General features: G+C 38.6%; 1 protein-coding gene across 22 annotated transcripts in view; it reads left to right on the top strand.

Annotated features, from left to right (window-relative positions):
* Positions 1–27415, top strand: part of LOC310899483 (uncharacterized protein) — a 154559-nt gene that overhangs the window by 13738 nt on the left and 113406 nt on the right. The window contains exon 3 of one of the 22 annotated variants that reach the window (XM_083835870.1): positions 1944–27415. The exons of the other annotated variants lie outside the window; for them this stretch is intronic. Within the exon in view, the coding sequence (XP_083691996.1) occupies positions 1944–2036 (93 nt within the window). The 3' untranslated portion in view covers positions 2037–27415. The remainder of the gene's footprint in view (positions 1–1943) is intronic. 22 annotated transcript variants of the gene reach the window in all.

Here is a 27415-nt window from a genome sequence, read left to right as displayed (position 1 = left end):
TACACAGTAAAGTCTCTTGGAAGCTCAAGGTTTAAGGTTTTCAACTAGTGAGTCTGCAATTTCCAGTTTGAAATTAATTTTTTAAAATGAATCTTCCCCTTAATTTCCACCTGAGAGAACTTAGAAGTTTGTCCCTTGAAATTAATGTTATCCTAATTTTATCATTTGGTACTCAATTTTAATTAAATTTTCATACCAGTTTTACTGCACTTGAGTCAATGACAAAGGCTGAGTGCCTTGAACTTGTCAACCTCAAAGTCCTCTATTCTTTTGTTACTATTTTGTTGTCTTTTTTATGGTGTAAGTGTAATTTAGATAGCAAGACACATTGGTGTTTATAGAATTCTCTGCATTTTGCTAATGAAATGGAAGCAAATGCATTCTGATAAATGTACCTTATGGAGTTCACAGTACCTGTTATAAACACTGGGATTTTCTGGTTAAGAAAAAATTAAACGCTTTCTAATGAAATGCCAAAAATAGGATACTTGATCTGGATGAAATTCATACCTGCTCAAAGGAACACATAGCAGGCTATGAGCTTTTTTGGCTGTAATGGTCCTGCACATGACGTTAGATATCACCACATCCAACCTTTTCTTAAATTTCTTAAACACCCCCAGAGATGGTGACTCCACCACTTCCCTGGGCAACCCATCCCAATGCCTGACTGCTCTTTCTGAGAAGAAATGTCTCCTCATTTCCAGCCCGAACCTTCCCTGGCACAACGTGAGGCCATTCCCTCTAGTTTTATCACTGATTATGTGTGAGAAGAGGCTGACCCCCAGCTCCCCACCACTTCCTTTCAGGCAGTTGCAGGGAGCAATGAGGTCTCCCCTGAGCCTCCTCTTCTCCAGACCAAACACCCCCAGTGCCCTCAGCTGCTCCTCACAGGACTTGTGCTCCAGGCCCTTCACCAGCTTCGTAGCCCTTCTCTGGACACGAAACTGGACACGTTAACTTACATGATGTCAGTTTTCAATACCCATCAGTTTTCTTCACCAAACCAAAAAAATGGTTTGGAGAATATGTATTTATATTTTCTTATTCATGTATCTGTTCAAGGATCTAAAAACATTACAGGAGAAGCCTTAGTAATGTTGGAGCCAGAAATAACAGGTAGTGTTTTATACACAGTTTTTAGTTTCATATTCAAAATGTTGAGGACTCTGCAGGAAAGGGGTTGTAATCTCACCGTGAAATTTCGGCAGTCAAGTACTCGTTTATTTTAAATGTTCTAAGTGTCAGTCAGTTTTGTCCATTACGTCAAGCCAGACTTAGCTGCAAACATTTGAGGTAAGTGTATTTAGATGGACTGTCGTAGATGTGTGTGAAGTATTTTGAAAGACAGAAGGCATTATGGCCTTTTTATTGTTTTGATAGCACTGATCAGGTGAGAGGGGCAACCACTGTAAAGAACCTGCTTAATTGAACGGACTTAGTATCAATATTCTGCAAAAAAATCTTGCAGCAAACTCTCTTAGTTTTACTGGTTTTAAGGTGGCTTATTTAGGTATTAATTAAGTAAACAAGAAGCCATACAAAATTCAAAGGTGTTAAAGAATTAGTTTTAGTGAGAAAACAAAAGAAAACAAAGCATGAAGGGTAGTAAACATAAACTTTAAATCAAGCAACAGCTTCTCTGTGCACAGCATACAGCAAAGTTTGTTAGATTGGCTTCTGGAGAAATTAAGTAGGTCGTGTATTTAATATGTCTAGAATGCTTTGAAAAATACAAAGTGCTTTATAGCTGCTGCGGTTTTTATTTCTTAAATTGTTAATTGTATATTTATTTATTTCCAATTGATGGAAATTCCAAAGCAGTTGTATTTTTGTATGGAAATTCTTGGTAATGATTCTTGAGATTTTAGTACCTGGGAGACCTCAGAGAGGTCAGGTAAACTCCCAGGCAACAAAGTCTTGGAACATTTTATTCCATACAGGTTGTGGATGATACCAAGAAGAAAAGACTAAATCACAAATTTAATTACATCGCTATAAATTCACTTGGAGCCATTACTCCAGGATTGCCCTGAGGTGGGATTGAAGTACCTAGTGGAATATGGAGCATTTTGCGTGACAGTTATTGAAGTTTTGCAGATCATTTGGAATAGTTGGAGTTCTTATGCAGATGTTATAACTTTGCTGTTATCGGAGCAATTACATTTTCTGGTTTGTATAATACCTAGTGTACTGGTGTTATCATCTGTATTCAGACTCCTAAGCATCAGCATGAATGGAAATAAAGATATACCTCAGTAGTAAGTCCTTTTGCAAGGTTTGGATGTAGAAGGGGGCTCATAGTTACACAGTAGCCTACAAATGATAGGAGAACTGTTGTCTATTCTTGTTAAATGAAGCTGTAGAGAAACTGACAAATCTATCAGTCCCTGTAAGGTCATGCATAATGTGGCAGAAAAAGTCAGTACATGATACAGAGTCTGCTGTTACCCATGTTACTACATGCTTCTCCCTGCCAGAAAAGTCTATACCTTCTCAAAGAGGTTGGGAAGAAATCTAAATTATCATGGGTCACTAAAGCAGTGGGAAATAAACATAATTGAGGTGGAGTAAGGATGCATGAAATCAGAGGCCTGAGTAGAGTTCTTAAATCTATATCTCTTGAGGTATTTAAGAGTCTAACTCATGGTGACATTATGAGGAACTAGGTTTGTAAATAGGGTAGCTGGTGGATTTGGGATTGGTTAAGGAGCGTACCTTCATTCTTAAAGGATGTTACATGATGGTAGTAGTGAAAGGAGACTGTAACTATTCTAAACTGTCTTTCTCTGCATGAACACACAAGCTGTGCCTTAGAGGAACATCATTTCTGCTTCTAAGGTGTAGCTGGCACTTAGGAGTGAAGTGTTATTTTAGAGCATGTATTTAGGAATGCATATGTGTGGGGAAGAGCATGACTTCATCCACCATCCCCAGGATGGTGTGGGTCTGCCAGAAGCCTCCTGGGCTCACCAAATATGAATAAGATATAAAAACACTTTCAGTTTCGGAGTTCCACAGTATTGCTAACATTTTGGGCTGTATTTTCTAATGGCCCTGCTTACACCACTGTGCCTTCCTGATACTGATTTCTTTTTTCACTTCTTACATTCTTTTTGAAATCTGACACTGCATTATGTTAACAGACTGAAACTGCTGGGACATGGGAAAATATTTTGCTTTCCTTCCTAGTATTGCCCAAGTGCTAATATGAGCCCTTGAACTTTGATTTATTTTCCAGATTTCCATGTAAAGTTGCTATATTCTTTATGAAGAAAAGACAAGCCCCGTGGGTGGGGATAATTTCTCAGAGCTCAGTTTTTTAGACAAATGAGTATCGAACAAAAATGTTGTTGCTTCATGTTAACCTTAAATTTGAAATGCGAACCATGGCTAGGCTCCCTTTTCTGTATATATTAAATAAAATAACAGATTTATATACATGTAACTGCCCATTGCTTCGAGGATTCTGCATAAAAATTTGTTTTAATGCCCATCTTTTCTGTTCAGTTTGTTTTCCTTGATTAGTTTTGAGTAGTATTCGTAGTGCTATTGGTCAAGTCAAAACAAGGAGGCCATTTGCTGCTACATACAATTACTGACTCACTCAACCATGGGGATTAAGAGAACAAATAGCAGTATAAAAAACCTCAATGGTCACTTTTTCAAGAATTTCAGATTTTATTTCAGAACTTCTTTTAAAATATCTAGTCTTTTTGTTTGCAACACTTTTCATTTCTGTTGCATTTTGCAAATTAAAATATTTCATTTCCATTCTTAAAAGGTTCCTGCTTGTGTTGTAATGAATCAGTTGGAGACTGATCTAGAAAATATGAAACACGCTTAGGGGTAGAACCATATAGACTTCTATGCCAAAAGAGCCAAGTTCTATTACTTTTACTTCTGTGTACCGTTCAGTGAGGATCCATATAGGCTGTACAAAATTTATCAGAGGAACAGTATAACACAGGATCGCCTTCCTTCTGGAAAGTAATTATCTACCACTCTTATCTACCACTGAACTGATGCTGATAGTAAGTTGATGATGGGGCATGTAGTCCGTGACTTAGTTAATAAATTGTGTTCATTTATCTTAAATTTTCTTACAGTAATGAGACAAGTTACCGCATGTTCTCCTGACGTAACCCTTGTCCCCCTCCATTCTGCTGGCTTCACCTTCCATTTCATTTGTGTACATCTAGTTTATAGTATTACAGTATGTATAGCAATCGGCACAGAGAAGCACAGATCCAGGAGGTGCGTTGCCATCATACCAATGAAAGATTACCAGTGTATTTGTTGTTTTCTCTGAAGCTTTTGTAATCATCTTACAGCAGAATCTGTCTTGAAGAAACAGAGGCTGTTGCATTCAAGCAGCCTTGAGAATTTGGACTACAGAAGGGGAAAGACAAGGAGAGGCTTTCAGAGTCAATCCCCATAAGAGATGTCTATGCTGATATCGTTTTAGGAACACAGCTGATGATGGAGTGGGTAAAAAATGCATTCTATCCTATAATCAAAACTATACGCAGCATTTATTATTACATAACTGTCAGCACAGCAAATGAAACAGATTGCATATATAAATAATAGACTTTGGCTGGCTAGCATGCTATTGCAGGTAAACAGGGCAGTGTATAACCAGTCACATCAAAAATTGATACTTTTTTCTTAAATCACTTTGCATCTCATTTTGTGCTTTTTTCAACATATTTATAAGCAATGTTCGTTGTGTCTTGCTCTAATAGCCTTACAGTAATAGATTAAGAAATAGCAATTATATATATCTATTTTCATGTAGCCAACTAATGGGGACTGAACAAGGGAGGCTCAAAATATGAATTGGCCTCTCATAGGCCAGTGAGAATCACTTAACAACCTTCATCAGTAGAGGAATATTTTGATGGTAGGTTGGAGTTTGTCACTAGTCACCTTATTTACCATGTGCCTTAGCATAGTTTCCAGGAGCATCTGCTCCATGACTTAGCCAGGCACAGAGGTGAGACTGACTGGCCCAGGTCTTTCTTTTTTTCCCCTTATTAATAATGGGGGTTATTTTTCCTCTCTTCCAGTCAGCAGGAACTTCACCAGACTGCCACGACTTATCAAATATGGTGACTAATGGCTTTGCAGCTATATCTGCCAGTTCCCTCAGGACCCACAGATGTATCTCTTCAGGTCCCATGGATGTGTTTCTTAGATGGACTTGAAGCTGATCTTCTCCTACAGTAGGCATTTCGTCATTCTGCCAGTCCCTGCCTTTGCCTTCTGGGACTTGGTCTGTGTGGCTAGAGCTCTTGCTAGTGATGACTGGCAAAAAAAATTCAATACCTCAGCCTTCTCCATAACCCAGGTAACCAGGTTTCCTGTTTCCTTCTGGAGAGAGCCCATAATTTCTCTACCCTGCCTTTTATCACTGATGGACCTGCAGAAGCCTTCCTTGTTGCCCGTGATGTCTTTGGCTATATTTAATTCTAAAACGGCTTTGCTTTACTAACCTCCACCCTGGCTGCTTGGACGATGTCTCTGTGCTCCTCCCTGCCTGGTCTTCAGAGCTGGCACTGACATACCCCCCCATCCCATGACTGGTCTGAGCATAATGGATATGAAACACCTCTCAGGAGCTGTCTTGGTCACTGCAGATGACTTGAAGGAGGCTAGGAGCTGTCAGTCCTGTAAACTTCTGTGTTGTAGGTAGGCTCATGGTGAAATTTTTTTGTAGTAAGGTCAAGAGATAAATTTTCAGTTGTGTGCAGAAGCCATCGTGTATCTTGTTCCATTATTTTCCCAAGGAAAGTCCTACCTTTTCTTCTCCTTGTAATTCCACTCTGTCTAGGGCAAAAACTAGATGGCTGTTGCTGTTATTTTAGAAGCAAATGAGAGCAGATGCAGCCAAAATATTAACCTTCTCAAATGTCAGCAGTGCACTGTAGTCTTTCTTTATGTTGCAGAAGTGGATGTGGTTTATTTTGTGTGCCAAAATGATTGAAGACATGCTGGAATGCCATTACTCACTCCAGAAGGATTTATGCCTATTGTATGCAGAAAAGATCTGAATGAATATTTTGTAACTGCCAGTGTTTTGTTTTATTGTGTTGTGTGTTTGCTGTTTAAACAACTTCCCCATCACTGAAATGGGAGGCTGTCTATGTAAGGGTTTTGCCTGCTCTTCTTTTGGGGAGATTGAGTGAGATCACAGTGAAAGCTGTGTCTTAATCTGGATTATTTTTTTATTCATCTGGAATTTGTCTTACTCCTCTCAAGGGAGGAGCTGCTTTATAACACTAAGGTTAACATTCAGTGGAGAACTATCAGAAAAGTTTCCCTCAAGTCTGAAAATATAATTTTTTAGTGCTACATTACTCTTTTTTTTTTCTTTTTTTTCCTTTTTATTCCTTACCTTAAAAACCAGGTGTCTACATGTTGGGTTGTTTGCTTTTTATTACTCTCTCTACAAACTGGAATGAAAGTATTTTAGCCTCTGGTGTATTGTACTTGAAAAGGTCTACATTGTGATGTAGATACTAACTTTCTACTTGGACTAGCTCAGAAGAATTTTACAGTAAAATGTAGGTATATTATATTTTAAACCTGAATTCTACCACACAAATACTTCTTATGTTTGAATCTCTAACATCATGCTTTTTTTAAAAAAAATCCTTTTGTTGATATTTTATACATCAAACCAGAAGGATACATTTTAGATCATCTGAATAAAACAAGCAGCACCGTCAGTGAGAATTTCAATAGAATAGACTTTAAACCTGTGTAAAAAATTCAAATTTTGTTTTCTTTACTTATTTACAGATAAGTTGGCATATATTTGTGTGTTTGCTTCCTGGAAGCAGGTAGAAATGGAAGGGCAATGTGGAAAACACTTGGTGCTTACTACATAGCCAACCCCAGGCTTTCCTTAAGTTTAGAGAAGAGCTCCTCCGTGGGTTCAGTGCCATAGTGAATGTTGAAATCATGTGAACAATCCATTTGCCTCTCAGCCATTACCCAGTTCAGCAATTAGCTTAAAAAAAAGCATTGCTGTGTGAAATGACCGCAGTTGGAGTTATTCATCAGCCTTATGTTTCACCTAACCTCACTTGGCTACCATGGAGAATTGGCTACCAGTGATCTGACCCTAATATACCAAACCACAAAGTCTTCTGTAGGTAAAAAATCAGAGGATTTGACTTTTCAGGCATGCTTAGGGCTAATATGATGTGCGCTCTGACTGTACATAAGTGTTATTGACATAAACACCGTTAGCATTAAAAAGGAGCAATTATGCAAATTCATGGTCACGTTATCAACTCGTATCACCATCATGAGGTAGTTCTTTTCCTCAGAGCCTGAACTTCATCTCTGTTTTCCTTAGTCCTTGGGTGTGCAATATTTGTAAAACTTGGATGATGGCAGTAAAATTAATTCACTTGTAAAATAGACATTACTGTTATCAAAATGAAATGCCTTAAAATTATCAAAGTAAAATGCTTTGAGATTGTGAAAGTGCAACTTAAGTGTTTAGTTTAATTAATCAAAAAAAAAAATCATTCTTTTCATCCTGAGGATGGAAAACATTTTATAACGTCAAACGTTGTTGTTTCCTTTGACTACATAATTTCCACACATGCTGCTCTGAAAAATTAAAACAAAATACTTCCATTATCAGGTGCATTCTCATGCAGACTTCAAGATGGCTATGGTTCACTGACTTCACTCAGTGTCCTCTTTATTCTTTGTCACTTTTGATTAGGAAACTCTTCACTTCTAATAACTAAATAAAGTTGATTAGCTCTAATTGTGTAGTTAACTAGATTTTATCACATTCTAATGGGAATCGTGTACTCTGGGTTATTGGTTTGCCTGTCACAGGGATAGTGGGTCATATAAATGTTCTGATCATTTTACAATGTATGGGCCCAGTTCTGCTTTTGGGTATTGCAGTAGGTTTGCAAGGCTGTATGACACATGAAGAAATAGAGTACCAAGGGGAAATAAAATCAAATGGTTTTACATTTCCAGTGACATGAAGAAAAGATTACTCTTGTTTTACTCATACTGAAAAGTAATCATTCTATAACGAGGATCAAAAATTATCATCATAGTAATGAAACCTTGCAATTGCTTAAAATACTTTTAATTTATTACACGTATTTGTCATATTATTGACAATCATTACTTTGAATTATGTTACCGGCCATCCTTACAGTTTTGTGAAATAATAAACTGATTTAAAGCCATAACAATAAAAAATGATAGGCATTACCATCCTTTTAAGGAACAACCATATAAAAGGAACAAAAAGAGCTTTTCCTAAAGCTTCTAGAAGGCAAGGGGTGCCATTCAAGACAGGTCATACTTTAATTTCTGTTGGGAAAAGGGGACGATGGATCGTTTAGGAGACATTTCTTCTCAGAAGGAGCAGTCAGGCGTTGGAATGGGTTGCCCAGGGAGGTCGTGGAGTCACTGTCCCTGGGGGAGCTCAAAGAAGGGTTGGATGTGGTGCTTAGGGACATGGTTTAGTGGGCGACATTGATAGTAAGGGGATGGTTGCACCAGATGATCTTGGAGGTCTTGTCCAAACTTACTGATTCTATGATTCTTAAAGTGGTGAAAGGTGTGAATGTGCTCAGTGTAGGTTAGACAGGTGTTACGCCACTCAAGCCAACAGGTGTTGAACCAGGTGCAGATAATATGGAGAACTTCTGTGTCGAGGAGCTTCACTTGTGTTTTCTTCTGGGGAGTGCGGTTCACTTAGAGTCTGTGTAGTTCACAGTAGCAAGAAAGAACGAAAACCATGAGTATGAGGGGTTGTGTGATCTTTTCTACCTTTCCTGTGTGCATTAATGGAGGAGGACAGTTTAGCCACCACTAGAGTGGACTTGCCAGCCCCAGGCTAGTTAACCACTGAACAAAAGTGGATGTGAGTTGTGAGTCTCCATAGGGTAGCAATGATTCTCTTGAATAAAAGGATGGCTCCGTAAACTGCATTTAGTGATGAGAAAGCCATAGCACAGTTCTATGAGAGAGGACCTCTACTGTGGCCCTTTATGTCTGAAAGTTTTGCACCTACGGTTGGTTTTCCTGTGTCCCAAAGATACCATTGGCTTACCAGTAAAATCATAAGGTCAAGTAAGACTCATTGTTCTGTGTAGGGCCTTATACAGGCAAAGAAGGCAGTGGTTGCAATGTGCTGCTGTCCTCTCTGTGAGTTGAATGGACAGCTTGGTATTTGCAAAAACAGACTGCTAAGACACCTGCAGTTCCTAAGGCAGATTCTTGTATGGTAGTTTTCCATTGAGTAGCTTTGAACCACATGTATAGAGGAAGGCTTCATTAGAAGGACAGGACTAGATCTCATCTGAAGTAAGATTTTTAAGTGCCTAGAGCATGGATCCCAGCTGGGTCTGCAGTGCCAACAACATCTACATACTGACCTACACTTGGTAGACTTCCTTACTTGCTAATGCAGAGAGTCTGACTTTACAGGACCGTGAAGTCAGTATCTCCTTTAGGAGTGCTGTAGTTAGTAATTTTTCATAATCAGTACAAAAGAGTATCAATCGATTTGTGAAAGCCTTCAGTAGGATGCTAACAGTTCCCCTTCTCAGGACTCAGGAGACTGACTAACAAAAAAAAAGTAAACTAAAAACACATTTAAGAGTGTTTTTATAAGGGGAATTCTTATTTCATCGATGCAAGTATCTTGCTGTGTAGAAGAGTAAGTCATCTGGGGACCTGATGTCAGACAGAGGTAGGAACAGGACAACAACTGAGATGACAACTAAATTATGCCCTGTGACACTGAAATGGCCTCTGAGTGCCTTTCTGAGGGAACTGTCTGGCTTCTTGCTGCTGTGAACAACCTTTGCCCCCTGTTCAATTTCATTGAGATAACTGTCGACTTCAAGGAAACCAGGGTTTCATCCTTTTTTTTGAAATAATTTCTCTTCTTTTTTGAACATCAGAGTCTTGACCTCAGTTCCATCATCAAATTCAGCTATTCAAAGGATTCAAATCCAGATCTCTTTTTTTGTACTGAAGTCTGCCTGCAAGCATGTCCTTATAAATAGGAGTTGTTCCTTAGACACAATCTAACCAAATATATCTAATAAAAAAAAAAGATTAAGAATAAAAATACTAAGTGCCAAGTTGTTTATTTTTGCCAAATGTGTCTCTAAAATATTTTCTTTTTCAAACATTAATGTCACGTAGATTTTGTAATTCTCTCAAAATACATGTTTAATAATATCACATGATGTGTATTTTAATATGAGTAAGACATGGAAAATATATCAGGAAGAAAATATAGATAAGATAATAAGAACATTTTACTTATTCCCTTCACAACATTTGTAATATGTGTCACTGTCATATCATCTTGTAAGGTTCAAATAAGAGAACATACAGTCTTTTTTTTGGCATTCCTGTAGTTCTTGCTGCCAAAACGGACAACTAAATTTAGAAATTTCTCTGGAAGGTTTTATATATATATTAATATATATAAATCAATTTGTAAAGTGTCAATTATACTTTGTCACGCTATTGGAAAATGATGAGCCTCATGGAACAGATACAAACCATGCTGATCTCTCCAAAAGTTTACCCAGTGCTACATCATGTTTACAGCTCATTTATTCAGACACAGAAACTTGAAGAATTCCTCTTATGTGGAGTTCCTCATGTTGGAAAGATGGGACCCTGCAATACATTTATTATTCCCTTGTCACACTCAATGGAAGCATGGCCATGTCAAAATCTTAAGATGGGTGCTCGTTGCCTTGGAACCAGCATGTAAGATGTGCCCTACTGATTCAGAGATTCCCTCCATTTCAGGGACACTGCTGTCATGATGCTACATGGAGATATGGCATGATATATGGAGGGCATGATATGTTTATGAAGTAATGCAAGATAATATGATGGCAACATTTGGAGGCATTAATTACTGTACTATCTGTATGACTGTCTCTTTCTCTCCCCATCCTTCCATCCATTCCCTGCTTCTCCATGCACAGTCAGCTCACTTCCACTATCTTTACAAATCCCATAATTAAAATTACAGGTTAAAATAAAAAGTTGCTCGGGGAGCCAGAAAAAATGAATGATGCTGGGTTTTCTGCAGGCTTGTCACTTCTGTATCCTAAACATCTTCCTTCACTACGACTACCACACCTTTCTCTGGTAGCAGTACAGCTCCCCATCAGTTAGACACGGCATTGTTGGCTGCTCTGGAGCTCAGCAGCTGCTGCCAACAAAATACAACATGCTGTCTTCGTGCTTTCCCCCCATGGTGTTATTTACACATACATTCTTTCCTCTGCCTGATCATGAAGCATGTTCATAACTTAATTACATTTAAAATAGAAACTTCACATTAAAACTTAATCAGAAATGACAAAGAATATTATATTCTTACGGAGCCAGGCTAATAAACAATTCCAATATTTACCTATGCTGTATTTCAGAAAACAGAAAAGAAGGTGAAGTAATGTCTGTTGAAATTCAGGAACAGTTTCATGGATTTGGGTAGAAATAAAAGCTAATTTTCATGCTGTAATACCTCTTTAATATGTGCCAAGGTATCTCTTTCAATTCTAATGAAGGCTTTTGCTGTCACAAGTTGCAGAAAACTCTGCAGTATCTTATGTCTTCAGGCTTTAAGCAGAGTAAGTATCTAGAGTATGCAGATTTTTGCAAAAACAATATTAACTATGGAGTCAGCGTGATGGTTCGTGGATAATTGAAAAAGAAGAAAAAAAAGAAAAATGGAGGTCTCAGGAACATAAATGATTCGGCTATAATGTAGGTTGTAAGGATGTATGGCATGATGTTGCCACATTTACTGTTATGGGTTTCATTATGTAAGTCTGAATGCCAGCCTTCCTCACTCATAACTTTTCAAATCCTGGCTCTCATTCCTTGACCTCAATGTTTATTCCAGAACAAATTCCTAAAAGAAATTTGGATTCTCAATTCACCGCATTAAAGCTAGTTGCCATCAGATGTTAGCAATGTCACTAATCTGAAAATAGGAATTGGTCAGTGTGGTGTCTGTGCATTTGCATCTGTATGTCTTGATACACATGGGAGACACATTGCTGGGTTAAATGCTGAAGGGTCAGACAGGTCTCTCCTGGCCTTCAAAGAAAGAGTGATGCTGGCTGTAAATACACAACTGTAAAAAGCAAGTGAACAGTGCAACAGTTTTGGACATCATGCCCAGGGAAGTCAGAGAAAGGTCTGGCATATGGAATATGCAGCTGATAAATGCCACCCAGGCTATGACATCTTACACCATAAAGGCTAGCGTGTGACAGGTCTGTCACTCCTCTGACATGCCAGCCATATGTCACAGAACTGTGCACTGTTAGTGCACCACGTTACTGCACTTGTTGATTGGGTTTGCAGGGTGCCTGGGCTATCTGATAGATTGATTTTCCATGGATAAACTTCCAGGGGAAGTCTAAGCTGTATATACTTTACAGATTCAGCTAAGGGACATTTATTCCTCATACAATGCACAATGGAAAGGCAACAAAATGTATGTGGTAGTATAGTTCAAATAATTAAGGAAAAACTCCAAGATGGAAGTTGATTATGCCTGATTTTTAGAGGTGGAGTTATGTAAATCTGCCTTCCATCACAACTGCAAGTAATGCTTCACAGCAGGAAGCTCTGCATCTTTTCTTCAGCTGCACAGAAGTATGCAGACACCTCCTTGGGACAGAAACATTTATCATTACAGTGTTCAAAGTCATACCCAAATAATAGTACTGCCTGTTATCTGTCATCAGGCATGGCAATAAGATGGGTTATCTCGCTGTTTACTATTTTCTCTGCTAGTATTTTTTTATGCTGCTGGCATCGTATTGTGTTTCCTTGTGAAGAAGCTCATCAAAGCTAACCTGAGAAAACTCCCTCTGAAGCCTCTCTGTATGAACAGAGAGAGCAGGAGTGGTGCCAGCATTTTCCCCTAATATATTTCATTCTAAGAAAAGAGAAAGGTGACTCACTGTAGAGAGCAGCTCTTGTTATTTTGACAGTTCTGCCTGGGCAGCTCCTTAAATTATTATTAAACTCCACGAACAATGATATAGGATATGTGAATTCTTCAGTTAACGCTTTTGTTACATTATAACTTTAGCCAATTTGTGTAATAAAAACATCCTTTGTGCTGAGAAATTCCGTGAAAACCTGTTCCTGTAAGTGAAGCCTTCTGTTAGTTAGAACCATTATTAGAGCTTTGTCTTTATCTGACCTAAAATGTTCATTTCTCTCTCCCATTCTCACTGCCTCATCTTCTCTGCAGAAATGTTTATTTATTAGATTTAATCAGTGTTAGGTCACAGGTGAAGTGACAGTGTAGCTTCTCTTAAAAATACTCAGAGACAATAACACCTAATAGCACTCAGTGATTTAATGAATAAAGTGTCACCAAAAAAAAAAAAAAGAGAGAGAGAAGAGAAGGAAAAAAAGGTAACATAAACAAAATATCTTCAGTACAAGACTCAATTATAAATATTCAGGGTGTTCGTATTGAAAAGCCCTGTACAGAAAGGGCAGAGCAGGGGAGTGGGGCAGGTTGGGGGTGGAGACACTATTTTAACTGCCATTACAGGGAAAGTAATACTTAATTTTAGGAGTTTTACTCTATTGGCATCTGGACAGATTCAAATGCTTTGTTGCTTTAACTTCTGCATAGTTGCTTAGACCAATGCAAGAGGAAGCATAAGCAGCATCGCAGCATCAAATCGAACCAGGGGTGAAAGTTTGCTTGGTGCTGATGGAAATTGGTACACAAAGTGCGAATTATGTCACACAGGCCTTTGATTGTGAATGGGGAAACAAATAAACAAACAACAAATAGTCTAGTCTGTTCACCTTATCCACTCAGCTGTGTCTCAGACTTTGTTTGCTAAACTCCTGTAACAAAATCATAACTATGGTTACATTAATGGGAAAGTTTCATAAACTCATCAAAAAGTGAGATTTGCTTGTGGAACAGTTTCACAGCAGCTGATCCAAATACCTCGTTCATTGCTTCAGATAATTTAATGCCAGAAGAGACCATTCTTCATCTGATCTGCATAATCAAGACCTCAGACTTTCTCTCTGGCGTCCTTTAATTTTTAGAAATGGAGGCTATTTTAAAACTGGATTTAACAGCTCTTGGGATGGTGAACTCTTGTTGCAACAGTTGACTTATCCTTGGTAATAGACAGTAGACAAAATAGAAAGAAAACCTCTAGATAGCATCATATCTTCCACATTTAATTCATTGAACCAGTGTGGGATGAAGCTGATAGTTACACAGTATTTGCTGGTTCCAATTTGTTACTATCACGTTTGACCCAGGTAGTTAACAGTATATGCAGAAGTGATGAGATTCTGGCAGTTTTGCAACTCCTACTTAGTTGCATTCCAGCATCAATAGTTATTTTGTTAGCAGAAGATTTCCCAAAGGTTTTGCCAAATATCTTGCCTTGAATGGCTAAACCCTATAAGCAGCTTTATTTAAATAAAAGTGGGCATAATAGGTTAACTAAAAAATCAAAGAAACTGAATAGTTTAAGTAGATATATAAAAACACTGTGACAGAAAATCAAACTATGACTTCCTGCCTTTGCTTTCATATTGATTTCAAGGAAAGCAGCAGTGTTTTTTTCCTAGCTTTCTTGCTCATAAATTCTATATTTTCCTTAGTGACAAAACCTTGCTCCATTGAAAACAGGGTAGTTTTATGTATGGCAAATTTAAACCTGCAGAGATAAATGGGCAGTTCCTTCCAGCATAGAATCATAGAGTCATTAAGGTTGGAAAAGACCTCCAAGATCATCTGATCCAACCATCACCCCACCACCACTGTCACCCACTAAACCATGTCCCTAAGCACCACGTCCAACCTTTCCTTGAACAACTCCAGGGACGGTGACTCCACCACCTCCCTGGGCAACCCATTCCAATGCCTGGCCACTCCTGAGAAGAAATGCCTCCTGATTTCCAACCTAAACCTCCCCTGGCACAACTTGAGGCCATTCCCTCTAGTCCTATCACTAGTTACCTGTGAGAAGAGGCCGACCCCCAGCTCCCCACACCTTCCTTTCAGGTAGCTGTAGAGAGCAATAAGGTCTTCCCGGAGCCTTCTCTTCTCCAGACTAAACACCCCCAGCTCCCTCAGCCGCTCCTCACAGGACTTATGCTCCAGGCCTTTCACCAGCTTCGCAGCCCTTCTCTGGACATGCTCCAGGGCCTCAATGTCCTTCTTGTAGTGAGGGGCCCAAAGCTGAACGCAGTGCTCGAGGTGCGGCCTCACCAGAGCAGAGTACAGGGGGACGATCACCTCCCTGCTCCTGCTGGCTGCACTATTCCTGATACAAGCCAGGATGCTGGTGGCCTTCTTGGCCACCTGGGCACACTGCCGGCTCATGTTCAGGCAAGCATAACATTTTATTTGGGAGCTCACATTTTCTGTGTTAACATAACTGATCCAAAGTCTTTCTGCCAAAGAATAACTATCTCCAATGGACAAGAGAACATGCACACTTCACCTGCAATGCCTACATCAAAGAATATTTACAAGGCATAAAACTGAAAAGACTCACCAGTGAATGTCCTAGCCTTGTGTCAATCTGCAGTCAGTAGGTGCAGTGGTCCTGAGATGGAAGAGATGAGAGATTGTTAATGTCCTTTTTGGTAAGAAGGAGAGCATCCAAAAGGTTCACATGGACAGGAACAAATGTGCAATCAGTCTTAGTTCCCTAAAGAACTAGAATTGCACCCAGAAATATACATAAAATTAAGTCCCCTTCTCTTCTGTCGTTACTTCATCTCTGAATACTTTGTCGGCCCATTTACGATAGTGACAGGCAGCTTTAATTAAGACATTACACTTGAAGTTGTTCTAATTATTGGTTTCTAATTAATGGATTTTTCCCTGGTACCTTCCTTTTGTGTGTGTGTGTTTGATTGTTTCCTGAAATGTATTCTAGTAACACAACCCTGCTATAAAATCAGTGTTGGCCTGCTAAGTAATTTTTTGTATTAATTGTTACAGGGTGGTTGTCCTACAGGCTCACTCTTTCTTCAGCAGTCATGTCAACTGTTTTGCCATTAGTACATTCATTGTAATGGGTGAAGGTTCTCCCTCACACAAATGGGGAAGACTTTAGGAAATCTAGTCATACACCTCTTTGTAGAGGCCTGGAGACATTTCTGTTTTCTCTGCAACCACTACTCTTACTGTAAACACTGCTACCATTACTTCTTTGTAGCTACAGGTAATAACTGTCAAGAACGAGCATGGAATCCCCATTTCCATACCTACAAAAACAAACAAACAAAAAAAACCAGCAGAAAACAGTCTTGGTATCATAAAAACATGTTTCAAATAATATTAACAATCATTAGTCTCAGGGCCTTGTCCAGCCTGGCCTTGAACACCTCTAGGGATGGGGCGTCCACAGCCTCTTCGAGCAACCTGTGCCAGTGCCTCACCACCCTCTAAGTGAAAAATTTCCTCCTAACCTCTAACCTCTTTTAGTTTAAAACCATTCCCCCTTGTCTTATCATTGCCTGATTAAGTAAAAAATTGCTGTCTTTTTTATAAGCCCCCTTTATGTATTGAAAAGGTGCAGTGAGGTCACCCCAGAGCCTTCTCTTCTTCAGGCTGAACAGCCCCAGCTCTCTCAGCCTTTCTTCACAGGAGAGCTATTTCCCAACTCTTTCTCTGCAGGGCTGCTCTCAATGAGTGCTTCTCCCAGTCTGTACTCCTGTCTGGGGTTGCCCTGACCCAGGATTCACACAGTTGTGTGAATAAAGCTCTCCCTCCTCTAGAGACATATATAACTGCTCAAACATCTTTCTTTATTTTCCTTCTGGAATAGTTATGTTTGATTTATGATGTTCCAGTGAGGAGTAGTGAACATGTGATGAAGATGATCCTGGAGAGTCTGGATGAACAGCCAAAGTGTTTATGTCTTCAAAATAGAATCCTAAAAATTAAGCAAGCTAGCCAGCAAACCAAAAATTGAAGAAAGTAGAAAGGAGAAACTAGTGTAATTATTTTCTATAAAGCAAATTTTAAAGAAGTTTTCCAGGAACATCTGTGAAGTTTGTGGAATGATGAAACAATGATTTCATTATTCACAAGTACTATGCTGAATTTTATGTTCAGCTTTAAATTGATAAGCCTTTTCTTTCTTTACATGTCTTAAAAGTGTTGCTAACGTGAACTTAATGTCAAAAACTAATGATGAAGGGTTTTAAAAATGGGATCATTTAAGTCTGTGTTGAAGCACAAGCTTGATACTCAAAATTGCTGTGTTTGGCACTTCCTCTCCTAGCAATCCTCATCTTTACCCAACAAACAAGCATTTTGACACTAATATTTTATACCATGTACATAGTCACAGGCAATTGAAGTGTTCTCTCACCTGTATAGATTTTCTCCAACTGTGACTGCTTGAAATCTAGAGCAATGGCACACTCTTCACTTCAAATATTTTCACCTTATCACCCAGGGAACTGCATTTGAAACTTTTTTAATAAAAGACTGTGTTATAATTGAGGCCTTTTTATGCTTCATCTCTCAGGGCCTGTGAATCATAACGAGATTTTGAACAAGGTGTACAACCCATGCTAATTCAGCAGGGTTTGTGTCACGATCTAGTGATGGTCTTTATAGTCAGTTAATAACTACTTGTTCCCATCTTCAGTGCAGATGTTATCCCTTTATCACTGATGGTCAAGCAACATCTTAATGTAACATTAAGTAAACTTTTCAAATATCTTTAATTGCTCATACTTCAAAACGAAGGTACAGAGCAAGTGCCATGCAGGCATTCATGCCTTCAGAGACCATTCTCACTATGGTCTGATAATCATGCTTACTTTCTTGCACAGCGTTAATTTCCCCCTTTCAGACTGCAGGCTTTGTAAGAAATTTAAATTACAAAGCAAAATATTCTTGAAAAGTGCGTTAGCTGCATCAGCTAGAAATACAGAAAATGAATATATGATTTGTGTAAATTGTGGACTGTAAGTGCTTTCCAAATTAAGCTAATATATAAACATATTAATATGCTGCAACAAACATCCCTTTAGTGTGCCATGAAAAATGCTCTATAGCTACTGTATAAAATGCCCTTCTTTTAGTTGTGCCACTTGAAATCGGGAAATAGAGTTGATAAGGCTGGAGAACCCTCACTGAGGAAAGAAACACCTGACCTTCATTTTGTTTTGTCGCTTGTTATTTCTTGTTATCTGGTGTGGAACTATCAACCCTTGCATGAAAATCAAGAATTTGCATGCTATCCTTTACTCCATTTTGCTAATTTGTTAAGCAGCAAAATTATATGTAAGGTCCTTTTTAAGGTGTTTCTAATGAAATCTCTTTGTAATCATTGAAGGACCTATTCTGAAGAAGTATTTATGATCTCCCATTTACTACTAAGGTGCAGACTTCTTGCTGGGCATCTGCCCACACAAAATTGGGCACTGCACACAAAACTGCCATCTTCCTGCACTTCATACTGTGAAGGCCAGATACTCTAGAGCTCATCAAGAGCCTCAGGTAATGGACAATATGTTGTTATCATATCCCATTAGATTCCCAACTGTTCAGGATCCTAGCAAGATGTCTAAACTCTCCTGTACATCTTTGAACATACATGGGTTCACTTGTTCATCACCAAGCTACTTTTCTGACCCTACAGCCCTAGATCCTTCATTTCCCCCCCTGGTCCTTCTCTTGCTCTTAAAAATCTTCTCCTGCTCCAGCTGGGAAATAAAGATTTTACTAGTAAGGACAGTGACAGACAACATGGCTGGGATGAAACTAAGGCTCCAGATGTCCTCCAGGCATTCAGCCAGATGAAGAAATTGGCTGTGAAACAGCCTGGCTGCATGGAGGAATACCTGAGGAAATTTTCTCCTGTGCCTATAGCTGGGCAGATGCAACAACTTTTATTAGGAAATGGTGATATTTAAGAAAGCTGTTTTCTTTCCAGGACAGAAAGGAAAATGAAATAACCATAATCTCCATCTGAGATCACTAGTAGTTATTCTTCTGGACACACCAGAACGTCCCATTTTACAATAAATAGAATTGTTTGGTTACTGTGTAAATAAATAAATAAATAAATAAAAGAAGTGCAAATATGAAAAGCGTTTAAAATAAAATCTGAAAGTATTTTGAAAATTCAAGGTGATATATTTTTGTGGAATGTCAAAGTGATCCATTTTGATAGCATCAGAATATAAATCTGAATAAAAATAAAATAAAAAAATAATAATAAAAAAATCATTTAATGCCTAACTGTAAATTTGACCAGGCTTATTCAAAATTAACCCAAGTCAAGGTCCGTAACAAATTTTTTAGACCCAGCTTGTATTTAATGTTACCTACATGGCCCCTGGTTCTGCCACAAAAAAAAAATAAAATATATATATTTCTATTTATATATGTCGGAAAGAAGCATGATGCTTTACTTTCACCTCTAGAGCAAGTACAGCTGTGGAAATGCTACAGCAGTTATTCTTTGTTGTTCCAATGTATTGAGAAGCCGTAGCTCTGCAGCTCAGCTTAGAATATTGATTTCCTTCACGGGTAGTTGTTTTTTTGTTAGGACTTGCAGTAATAAGGAATTACACATGGAATTAAAACAGTCAGATTTGTGTAGCTGCAGTAGATGGTCAGCATTGCGCTAACCTGCAAAGGATTACACAGGGTAAGTACTTCTTTAATAAATTTGTTCTAAAGAAAAATCACTGTTGTACCATGCCTTCTGTGGCAAGTGGTATCAGACTTCTGCAACCATGGAGCTCTGCCTGCCAGTAAAATCTGTGCCCTCTGGGAGTCCTCTCTGTTGGCAAAAGTGCTGCCTAGCTATCTAGAGAATGAGTTGAACTCCTGTAGATTTTAGCAAAGAAGACTGGTTTTCCAAAATTCTTATTCCCCAGCCATTGTTGTGAAGGGCTCAGTATTGGCTCCTTCTTCTGCCTTCGGAGCTCTAGGACTGCTTTTATCAACAGCCCAGATTACTGGAGATGATTAGGGATCAGAGGTGCTGCCAAGTGAAGGGACAATAGAGCAGCACTTCCATGGACTCTGTCATCAGAGCATGGTGTGTGTGGGGTGACTGTCCCATCTCCCGGGTAGTCATAGGGCACTTGGACTTTCTTTGGAATTGCTTTCACTTGTCACTTGCTTTCATTGGAACAGTGAAGTTTGAAGCACAAAGTGAAATAATTTCTGTAGGAGAGCTGGAGAAAGTCTTGTACCTGGATGAGACAAGGGTCTGAGAATTCACGTTTTTAATTTAGCCGCCTGCAAGTCTTTACATTTAATATGGAGGGAGAAAATAAACCTGTGGGCCCAAAAGATAGGTTTTGGAAAATCATGAGTTATGCCAGTATTGGGAGAATAGGCTTCTCTATTAAAGACATTGTGCAATTTAACGTTAATACAGCGGTACTGCCTGAAGGTCCCTAGCAGAATAGATAGTATACATTATAAGATAATCTAAATGGGTATACCAGTCACATCAAAGTTCCTGTAGCCTGTTTCTGATGGGGTCTGTTCCTGTTTCTGATGGGGTCTGAGAGGAAATACCTGGAGAACAAGGTAAACATTTAGGGTAATTGCCCTGACTGATCTCAGTCACCACTTTTAATAAAAATTTCAGCCCCTATCCCTGCTAGATAGGAAGAATTCTATACGATGATTTCTCCTGCCCACACAAGAATAAATGTTTGAAGTTGCTCTCTATTGAATTTCAGTCATGTCTTAGTTATTTATTTATTATTCTTATCAAAATCTATGCCAAAAATATTTTGGTTAGCATGGGACTCCACTGAGTTGGCATGGAATGAACATAATGGTAAACAGTCTTTGTCTAAAATACGTGAGTGTACCATGTAGGTTTTTGGAAGGTAAGATATCTATAAATTTGCATGCTGGTGGAGAGACATGATTGAATATCTAGGATGTGACATCTACAGATACCTGTGAATAAGTTTAAATGATGGACAGAAATTCTTTCTGGGGAAATGGGGGTTCCAAAATAGCTAAAAGAGCAAAATACAAACTATTAAATTGTGGTGAGGTTCGTGTTGCTAAATCACAAAGGATCAATACATTTCTACAATTACAGATAGTTTTAAATAACTTTTTTTCCAACTTTTTATTTTACTTTTAATTATAAAATTTCTTGAATGTGGAGATGAAGTACAGTGATCATCTTATAATAATCAATTTGCTTTTAATTTCTGAACATTTTACAGACTGAATGTAATCTGAGCATTTTAAAGCTTTTCCTTTGGAACATGCTATCATTAAAATATCCTCTGTGGAGTCCGCTTTTATCAGGGAAATTAAAGGGGAAATCATCCATCTGGCATTTCACAACTTGTGACCATATATTGCTCCATTCAGAATTAGCAGGAAGAATTTACAGGTATTATTTAAGGTAGTTCCTTAAGGCAAGTTGCTGTTTGATTAGATAGATTAAGCATATAGCCAGATAAAAAGAAATTGCAGTCAAGTTAAAATAACGAAGTTTGTTTCTTAAAAATTCAGTAGCGTGCACACCATACAGTACTTACTGTCTGCTTTCTAATTGCCCTAGAAGAAACAGAATAAAATTTGAGTACAATTTCTTTTTGTGAAGGGTTTGTGAAGGTGTACAAAGAGAAAAACTACTCAAGTTTTTGCTTTTCTTTGACTATCTTCATAGCACATAATGAGGTCATCTGCACTGAAAACAAGATGGCCTCTACTCTTTTCTGAGATCTTCAGCATTTTGTTTTGTTTTTGTAACTGAGTTACAAACCTCTCTCAATAGTTTTTCACTCAATAATCTTGTCCCCTTAGATTGCTTTCTCCAGCCATCTGCTGAAACTTTGTGCTGCTTGACCTTGAAGAAATATATATCTGTAATTTCCATACCCTTGATACCTTGAAAGTCAGTCAAAATCCTGCACATTTCCATATTAATTTTTCCATTATTGAATTTAGCACGCTCAACCCCACACCCTGTGCAAGTCATACAGCATGCTGTCTGGAAAAGTACAATTCACACCTGAGTAGCAATTTGCATTTGTGGGTGAATAAAATGGGAGATTTTGCCTCTGTGGTGTACAGTAGGACAAACTCTTAGATTCATGTATTTTGCTACATGAACATAAATATCCACTGCTTAAAAATGTCAGTGATGCAATCAAAACTGCTTTCTGGTTATGTGACCAAAATATATTGTATAGAGGTGCAGCATAAGTATATCAAATCACATAACCTTTGGCAATTCTATTTTATAAATAAGCATTTAATGGAAAGTGAGTTCCATTATGGTATGAAGTTTAACCTTGCAACTCTGACTTCTGCACACAGTGAAACATGAATTGTAGTGTCATTTTATTTCTCATTATCAGATTGCCAAGTTATAAAGTATTATCACTACAACCTCTGAAGTGAGCTGGTGTTTTGTGTGAAACCATGAAGAAACTTCTATTCATAGAGCTCAACATATAGCTGTTATTTTCCGCCTTCTCTTAAATGATTGTTCTTTAAAAATGTCAGAACAAATATAGTACTGCCATCTAATATACATATTGGACCCTAGTCCACCTACTCCCACCTAGAATGGGAAACCTTTTCGGATTAAGTTAAGTATACAGTGCCATGTGGGAGGTGCAAAGCAGGATTTTAGTAACCAGTGGTGAATAGGAGGCAGCTGCAGGAGCAGCAAACGAACTCCAAGGAATCGGGATCCTGTTTACATGCAAATGCCTAATTAATTAATTAATTAGTAGGAATGCAGATGAAAAACTCAGAAAATTTATAATTTATATAAAAGATCTCTAAGGAAATTGTCAGCAACTCTTGAGTGCTTGATGCCTCCGTATATGGGTAACTGAGTATTATGTATAGCTACATGTATTTTAATACCCTTAAAGCATGAACTGATCTTTCTGATCACATCAATACACTTTAGTATAATTTGTTGAGACAGACACAAAAACATGCTTGATTACAAAGAATGCTTTGAAGACTCAATAATTGACTACTGAGTCAGGAATTATCCAAAAGGAGATCATAAAACAGCATGATGCGATATGCTAAGTGATTGCAAGGATGTTCGAGGAGGTAACTTTTTAATGACTTTGTTATCCCTCTAGGCCAATTCTGCCATCTTTACTCATGCTGGAGAGTGTTTTATTCCACTAATAGCCCATATCTGATCAGTGGGACTCTGCAAAATAAGACACAACTCAGTGTGAACCAACATGACAAAATGGGTCCATGCTTTACTGGGTGTATATGTTTTATTAAGCAATTTGTAGTTGCTTGGGGAAATGATTTATTAGTACTGACTTTCTGGTAGCAAAAAATACAAATTAAACCTAAGTGTGTTTTTCAAGAACATATTTCTACCACTGGGACATTTTTTCGTCATGAGCAATAGGAACACAGTCTGACTAGGTAACTGTATGATCTTCATCAGTTTCGTGTTTAAGGACTTAATAAGTATGAATGCCATGGAAAGAATGGAGTATTATTACCACTTGATAGACAAAGAGCTAAAACACACAGTAGAAATTTCCTGTTGAAATTGTTGTAATCAGATCATACTGAAATTTTAAGAATTCATTTTTTTGTGTCTTACAGAGTTGGAAGCTTATTTGCCAAGAATAAACAAATTTAAAACAGTGACAGAGAGATGGCCAGTCATTGCTTTGTATTAACGTATTGTATTAACTTTAAACTGACACAACAGTGTAAAGAAACATACCTTTGTGGTCTTCTGTGTTTTCTCTCCTCCTGATAGCAGAAAATTATCTGTGAAGAGTAACCTGTTGGTAAATGGATAGTTGGTGGGCTACTGCTCTTGCAAACAGAACCATACATGGGTGTAACGGCAACCAATTTAAGTCGCATGATCATGATTGGGATACATATCTACGTTGCATGTGAGTTGGGTTTAGTTCCTGAGTGATCATGACCAGTTGCCTTTAAATAAAATAAAATAAAAAAGTGTAAATAAAATAAAAGAAAAAAACGATACCTTGCACACTACGAATGTTAGGCACATGCAGTCCCAACTCTGGGGTCCAGCATTCCTCTCGCACGGTGTTTGGGCAGGACTTACCTCAGGGCATGATCTGGGCTGTAATGAGCACACTGTGGCCTGTAGCTGCCTACTTCAAAATGCTGAGCTCAGAGATTTGCCTGAAGCCTCACTGTTCTCTTAGGCTTGGGCCCATTATTCAGAGCTGTTGGATTTGATGGCAGTGGGAGCCATAGAAGAAATGGAGATAAATAGACTGCATTAAGAGAATAAGCTTATAAAACTATGCCTTTATTCCTCCTTTAGCAAAGAGTTTCATTTCCAGTTAACAGGTAGAATTTATGCTGTTTTGTGAGGACTGAGAAGAAACCATTCAGCTGTATAGCCATAGACATCTGCACCTACTTTAAATTCCCTAGATGTTTCTACGTGGTGTCCAGCAGCCCTTTCAGAGTCTGTAAGTCTCCCTGAAGTCTTGTTCACAGCTGCTGTCTTGTGAAGACATCTTGATAACCAAAAAGATGATCAAAATGATGCTACAAACCCATGTTTATATTCACTCTCAAAATTTCCTGACTTTGTTGTACAGACCTCAGCTATTTTTCATTCCTCAAGATACCTTCGTCTCCTCTGAAAGTCATCTAAGTCCAAACTGTTTCCTTGACCTTTTATGTAAAAGACTTGAGTCATCCTGTCAGGAGATGAGACTAGCACAGTGCAAGTTCTTATCATGTGAGTGGTGCTGCAGCTGGTGAGTGAACACCTTGCCAAAGAGGACAGTTTACAATCTGTGTGTAGGCCACTATTTATTAGACAGCTCAGACTAATGTACAAACCCAAGCACATTCTGATTTGCTCCTAAATAATTTGCGCAGAGGATACATGCTAAACTTGATGAATAGAAAGAGACTGGATTCTGTGCTAAGCTTAATAAAGTAGCTAATTCGCTGTCAATGTTTTGACCAGTGCTATTGTAAAGTATTGCTGAGATTTTCTCTGGGCTAATATGTACCCACTGGAGAGATGTCATGTAGATAATTCAAATTACCTGCTTTTATTACAGAAGATCTTGAGAACAGTTTACTGACAGTGCCCTGCCAGCCATTTGAACAATGGGTGCCAGCTGAAGCCAGCTATTTAGAATGAAGGTCAGCCCTGAAAAGGCATAATTAACCTGCTGAGCTATAAGCATGTCACCAAGGCTCACCCCCCCGCCTCTGCTGCATAGAGAAATGAGACCTGAAAAAGATCTTTAAGCATCATTAAGTCCAATTACATTCTAAGTAGGACAGACTGTTAAAAGACTCTCTTACTCAAGCTTTTTACCGCTTAGCCCCTCTGCACGAGGATGTGTTATGTTCCGTTTCTCCAGCTCCCTAGCAGGATGTTTTGAAACATGGGAAGAAAAGCAAAGGTTGTTCTGCATAATACATGGTCATATCAGTACTATAAACATTTTAAATGATGTTTACATTAGTAAGTAATCTGAATAATTAAAAAATATGCAAATTTAAACTCTTTAGAAGCAATAACTTTGCATGTAAGTTTTGTGAGAGATATTTTCATTCTTTATTTATTAAGCAGTAACAATTAAACCCAGCAAAATTTAGTTAGAAAGTAAAAGAGATGGCCTACAGCCGTTTTGTTCTAAAGCAGTTTGAACACGGTGACCTAGCGTAGCTTTTACATGAAAGTGAACTTGCATAAACACTCCCTGTCAGTGGTAGCCAACAGAAATGTAGACTGAGCTATTACCTGTGGTGGACCAAAATTTGAAGCACTTCCATAACCCCGGGGTGTGGAAAATAATACTACTGTAAGCACACTCTTACATTTATAGGATGGCTTCAAACATCAGCATGGGTGTCCTGATTTTGGCTGGGATAGAGTTAATTTTCTTCCTAGCACCTGGTATGGTGCTGTGTTTTGAAGTTAGGATGAGAATAATGCCAATAACGTGCTGATGTTTTAGTTGTTGCAGAGTAGTGACTACACTAAGCCGAGGTCTCTTCTGAATCCTACCAGAAAGGAGGCTGGGGGTGCATGAAAAGCTGTGAGGGGACAGCTGACCCAAACTGTCCAAAGGGACATTCTATACCATACGATATCAGGATGAACAATAAAAACTGTGGGGAGTTGGCTGGAGGGGCTGCCATTACTTGGGGTCTGACTGGGTATCAGTCAGCTGGTGGTGAGCATTGCATTCGGCTTCAGTCTTTATTTATCCTTTTTGTTGTTATTGCTTTTGTTTGTTTGTTTCTCCTTTTCTTTCCTTTTTTTTTCCTTTCTTTCTTCTTAAACTGTCCTTATCTCAACCCGTAAGCTCTTGTACTTTTCAGTTTTCTCCCCCATCTCCGTGTGCAGAGGAGTGAGTGAACAGCTGTGTGGCGTTAGCTGTATGATGGGTTAAATCACAACTGGCCTTATGGCATCCAACATGGGGCTCAAAGGATTGAGATAATGACAGATCTGACCAGAGCATGTTAGAACTAATTTGTTATAAGCACTATATTTGTATAATAGCTGCCAGTCACCATTTTATTTGTTCACAGTGTTGATTTATTTGCTCTCAAGGTTGTTTTTCTTAACCTCTTTCTTTTTGTTTATCACCTCTGGGGGCTGGCCTAAGTTTGTTTATGGTTTTGTCAGTTTGTATATAGCATGTGCTCATGTTACACAACTGTGAACTTAATCTGGTTAAGTAATGCCCAGGGAGGTGGTGTCACCATCCCTGGGGGTGTTCAAAGACAGGTTGGACGTGGTGTTTAGGGACATGGTTTAATGGGTGACATTGGTGGTAGGGTGGTGGTTGGACCAGATGATCTGGGAGGTCATTTCCAACCCTTATGATTCTATGAATTAGACAACGCAGGCTACTCTGATGTTGGGGGGCGGGTACTTTCTGCTTTTCCCGCAGATGGAAAAAAATAGTAAAAATGCAATTTGGGAGGAGGTGTGGGGTTGGCTTTTCAGAAGCCTATCCAGATGACAGATTGTGGGATGATCTTCCGAGAATACTAAAACATTATGTGCATAATGATGAGTTTTCAGTTCTTTCTCGCTTCACCTTACTAAAGACATATTAATTGCATGCAATCCAGGTTGAAAAGTACTGCATTTTTGGTGCCACTTTTAGATCTCTGATGCTTCTTAGGGGCATACTTGATTGTTTGAGGCAGACTGCAATCCTGTGTCTGAAAAACATGTTCCTTTGCAGAAGACCACGCTGACTTCCTTTGACTCTCCTTGTGTATGTTTTAAAAGCTGAGCATTACCTTTATTTGTCAAGAGAGCCACGGTTTTCTTAAAGCCTGTTTGCACAGTGAAGTGCAGGCAATCACATGCAAACTCAG

Source organism: Anser anser (genome assembly GCF_964211835.1).
Source record: "Anser anser genome assembly, chromosome: 4".
NCBI lineage: Eukaryota > Metazoa > Chordata > Aves > Anseriformes > Anatidae > Anser > Anser anser.
Note: the sequence above shows the minus strand (reverse complement) of the source record. Positions and strands in the feature narration are given on the sequence as shown.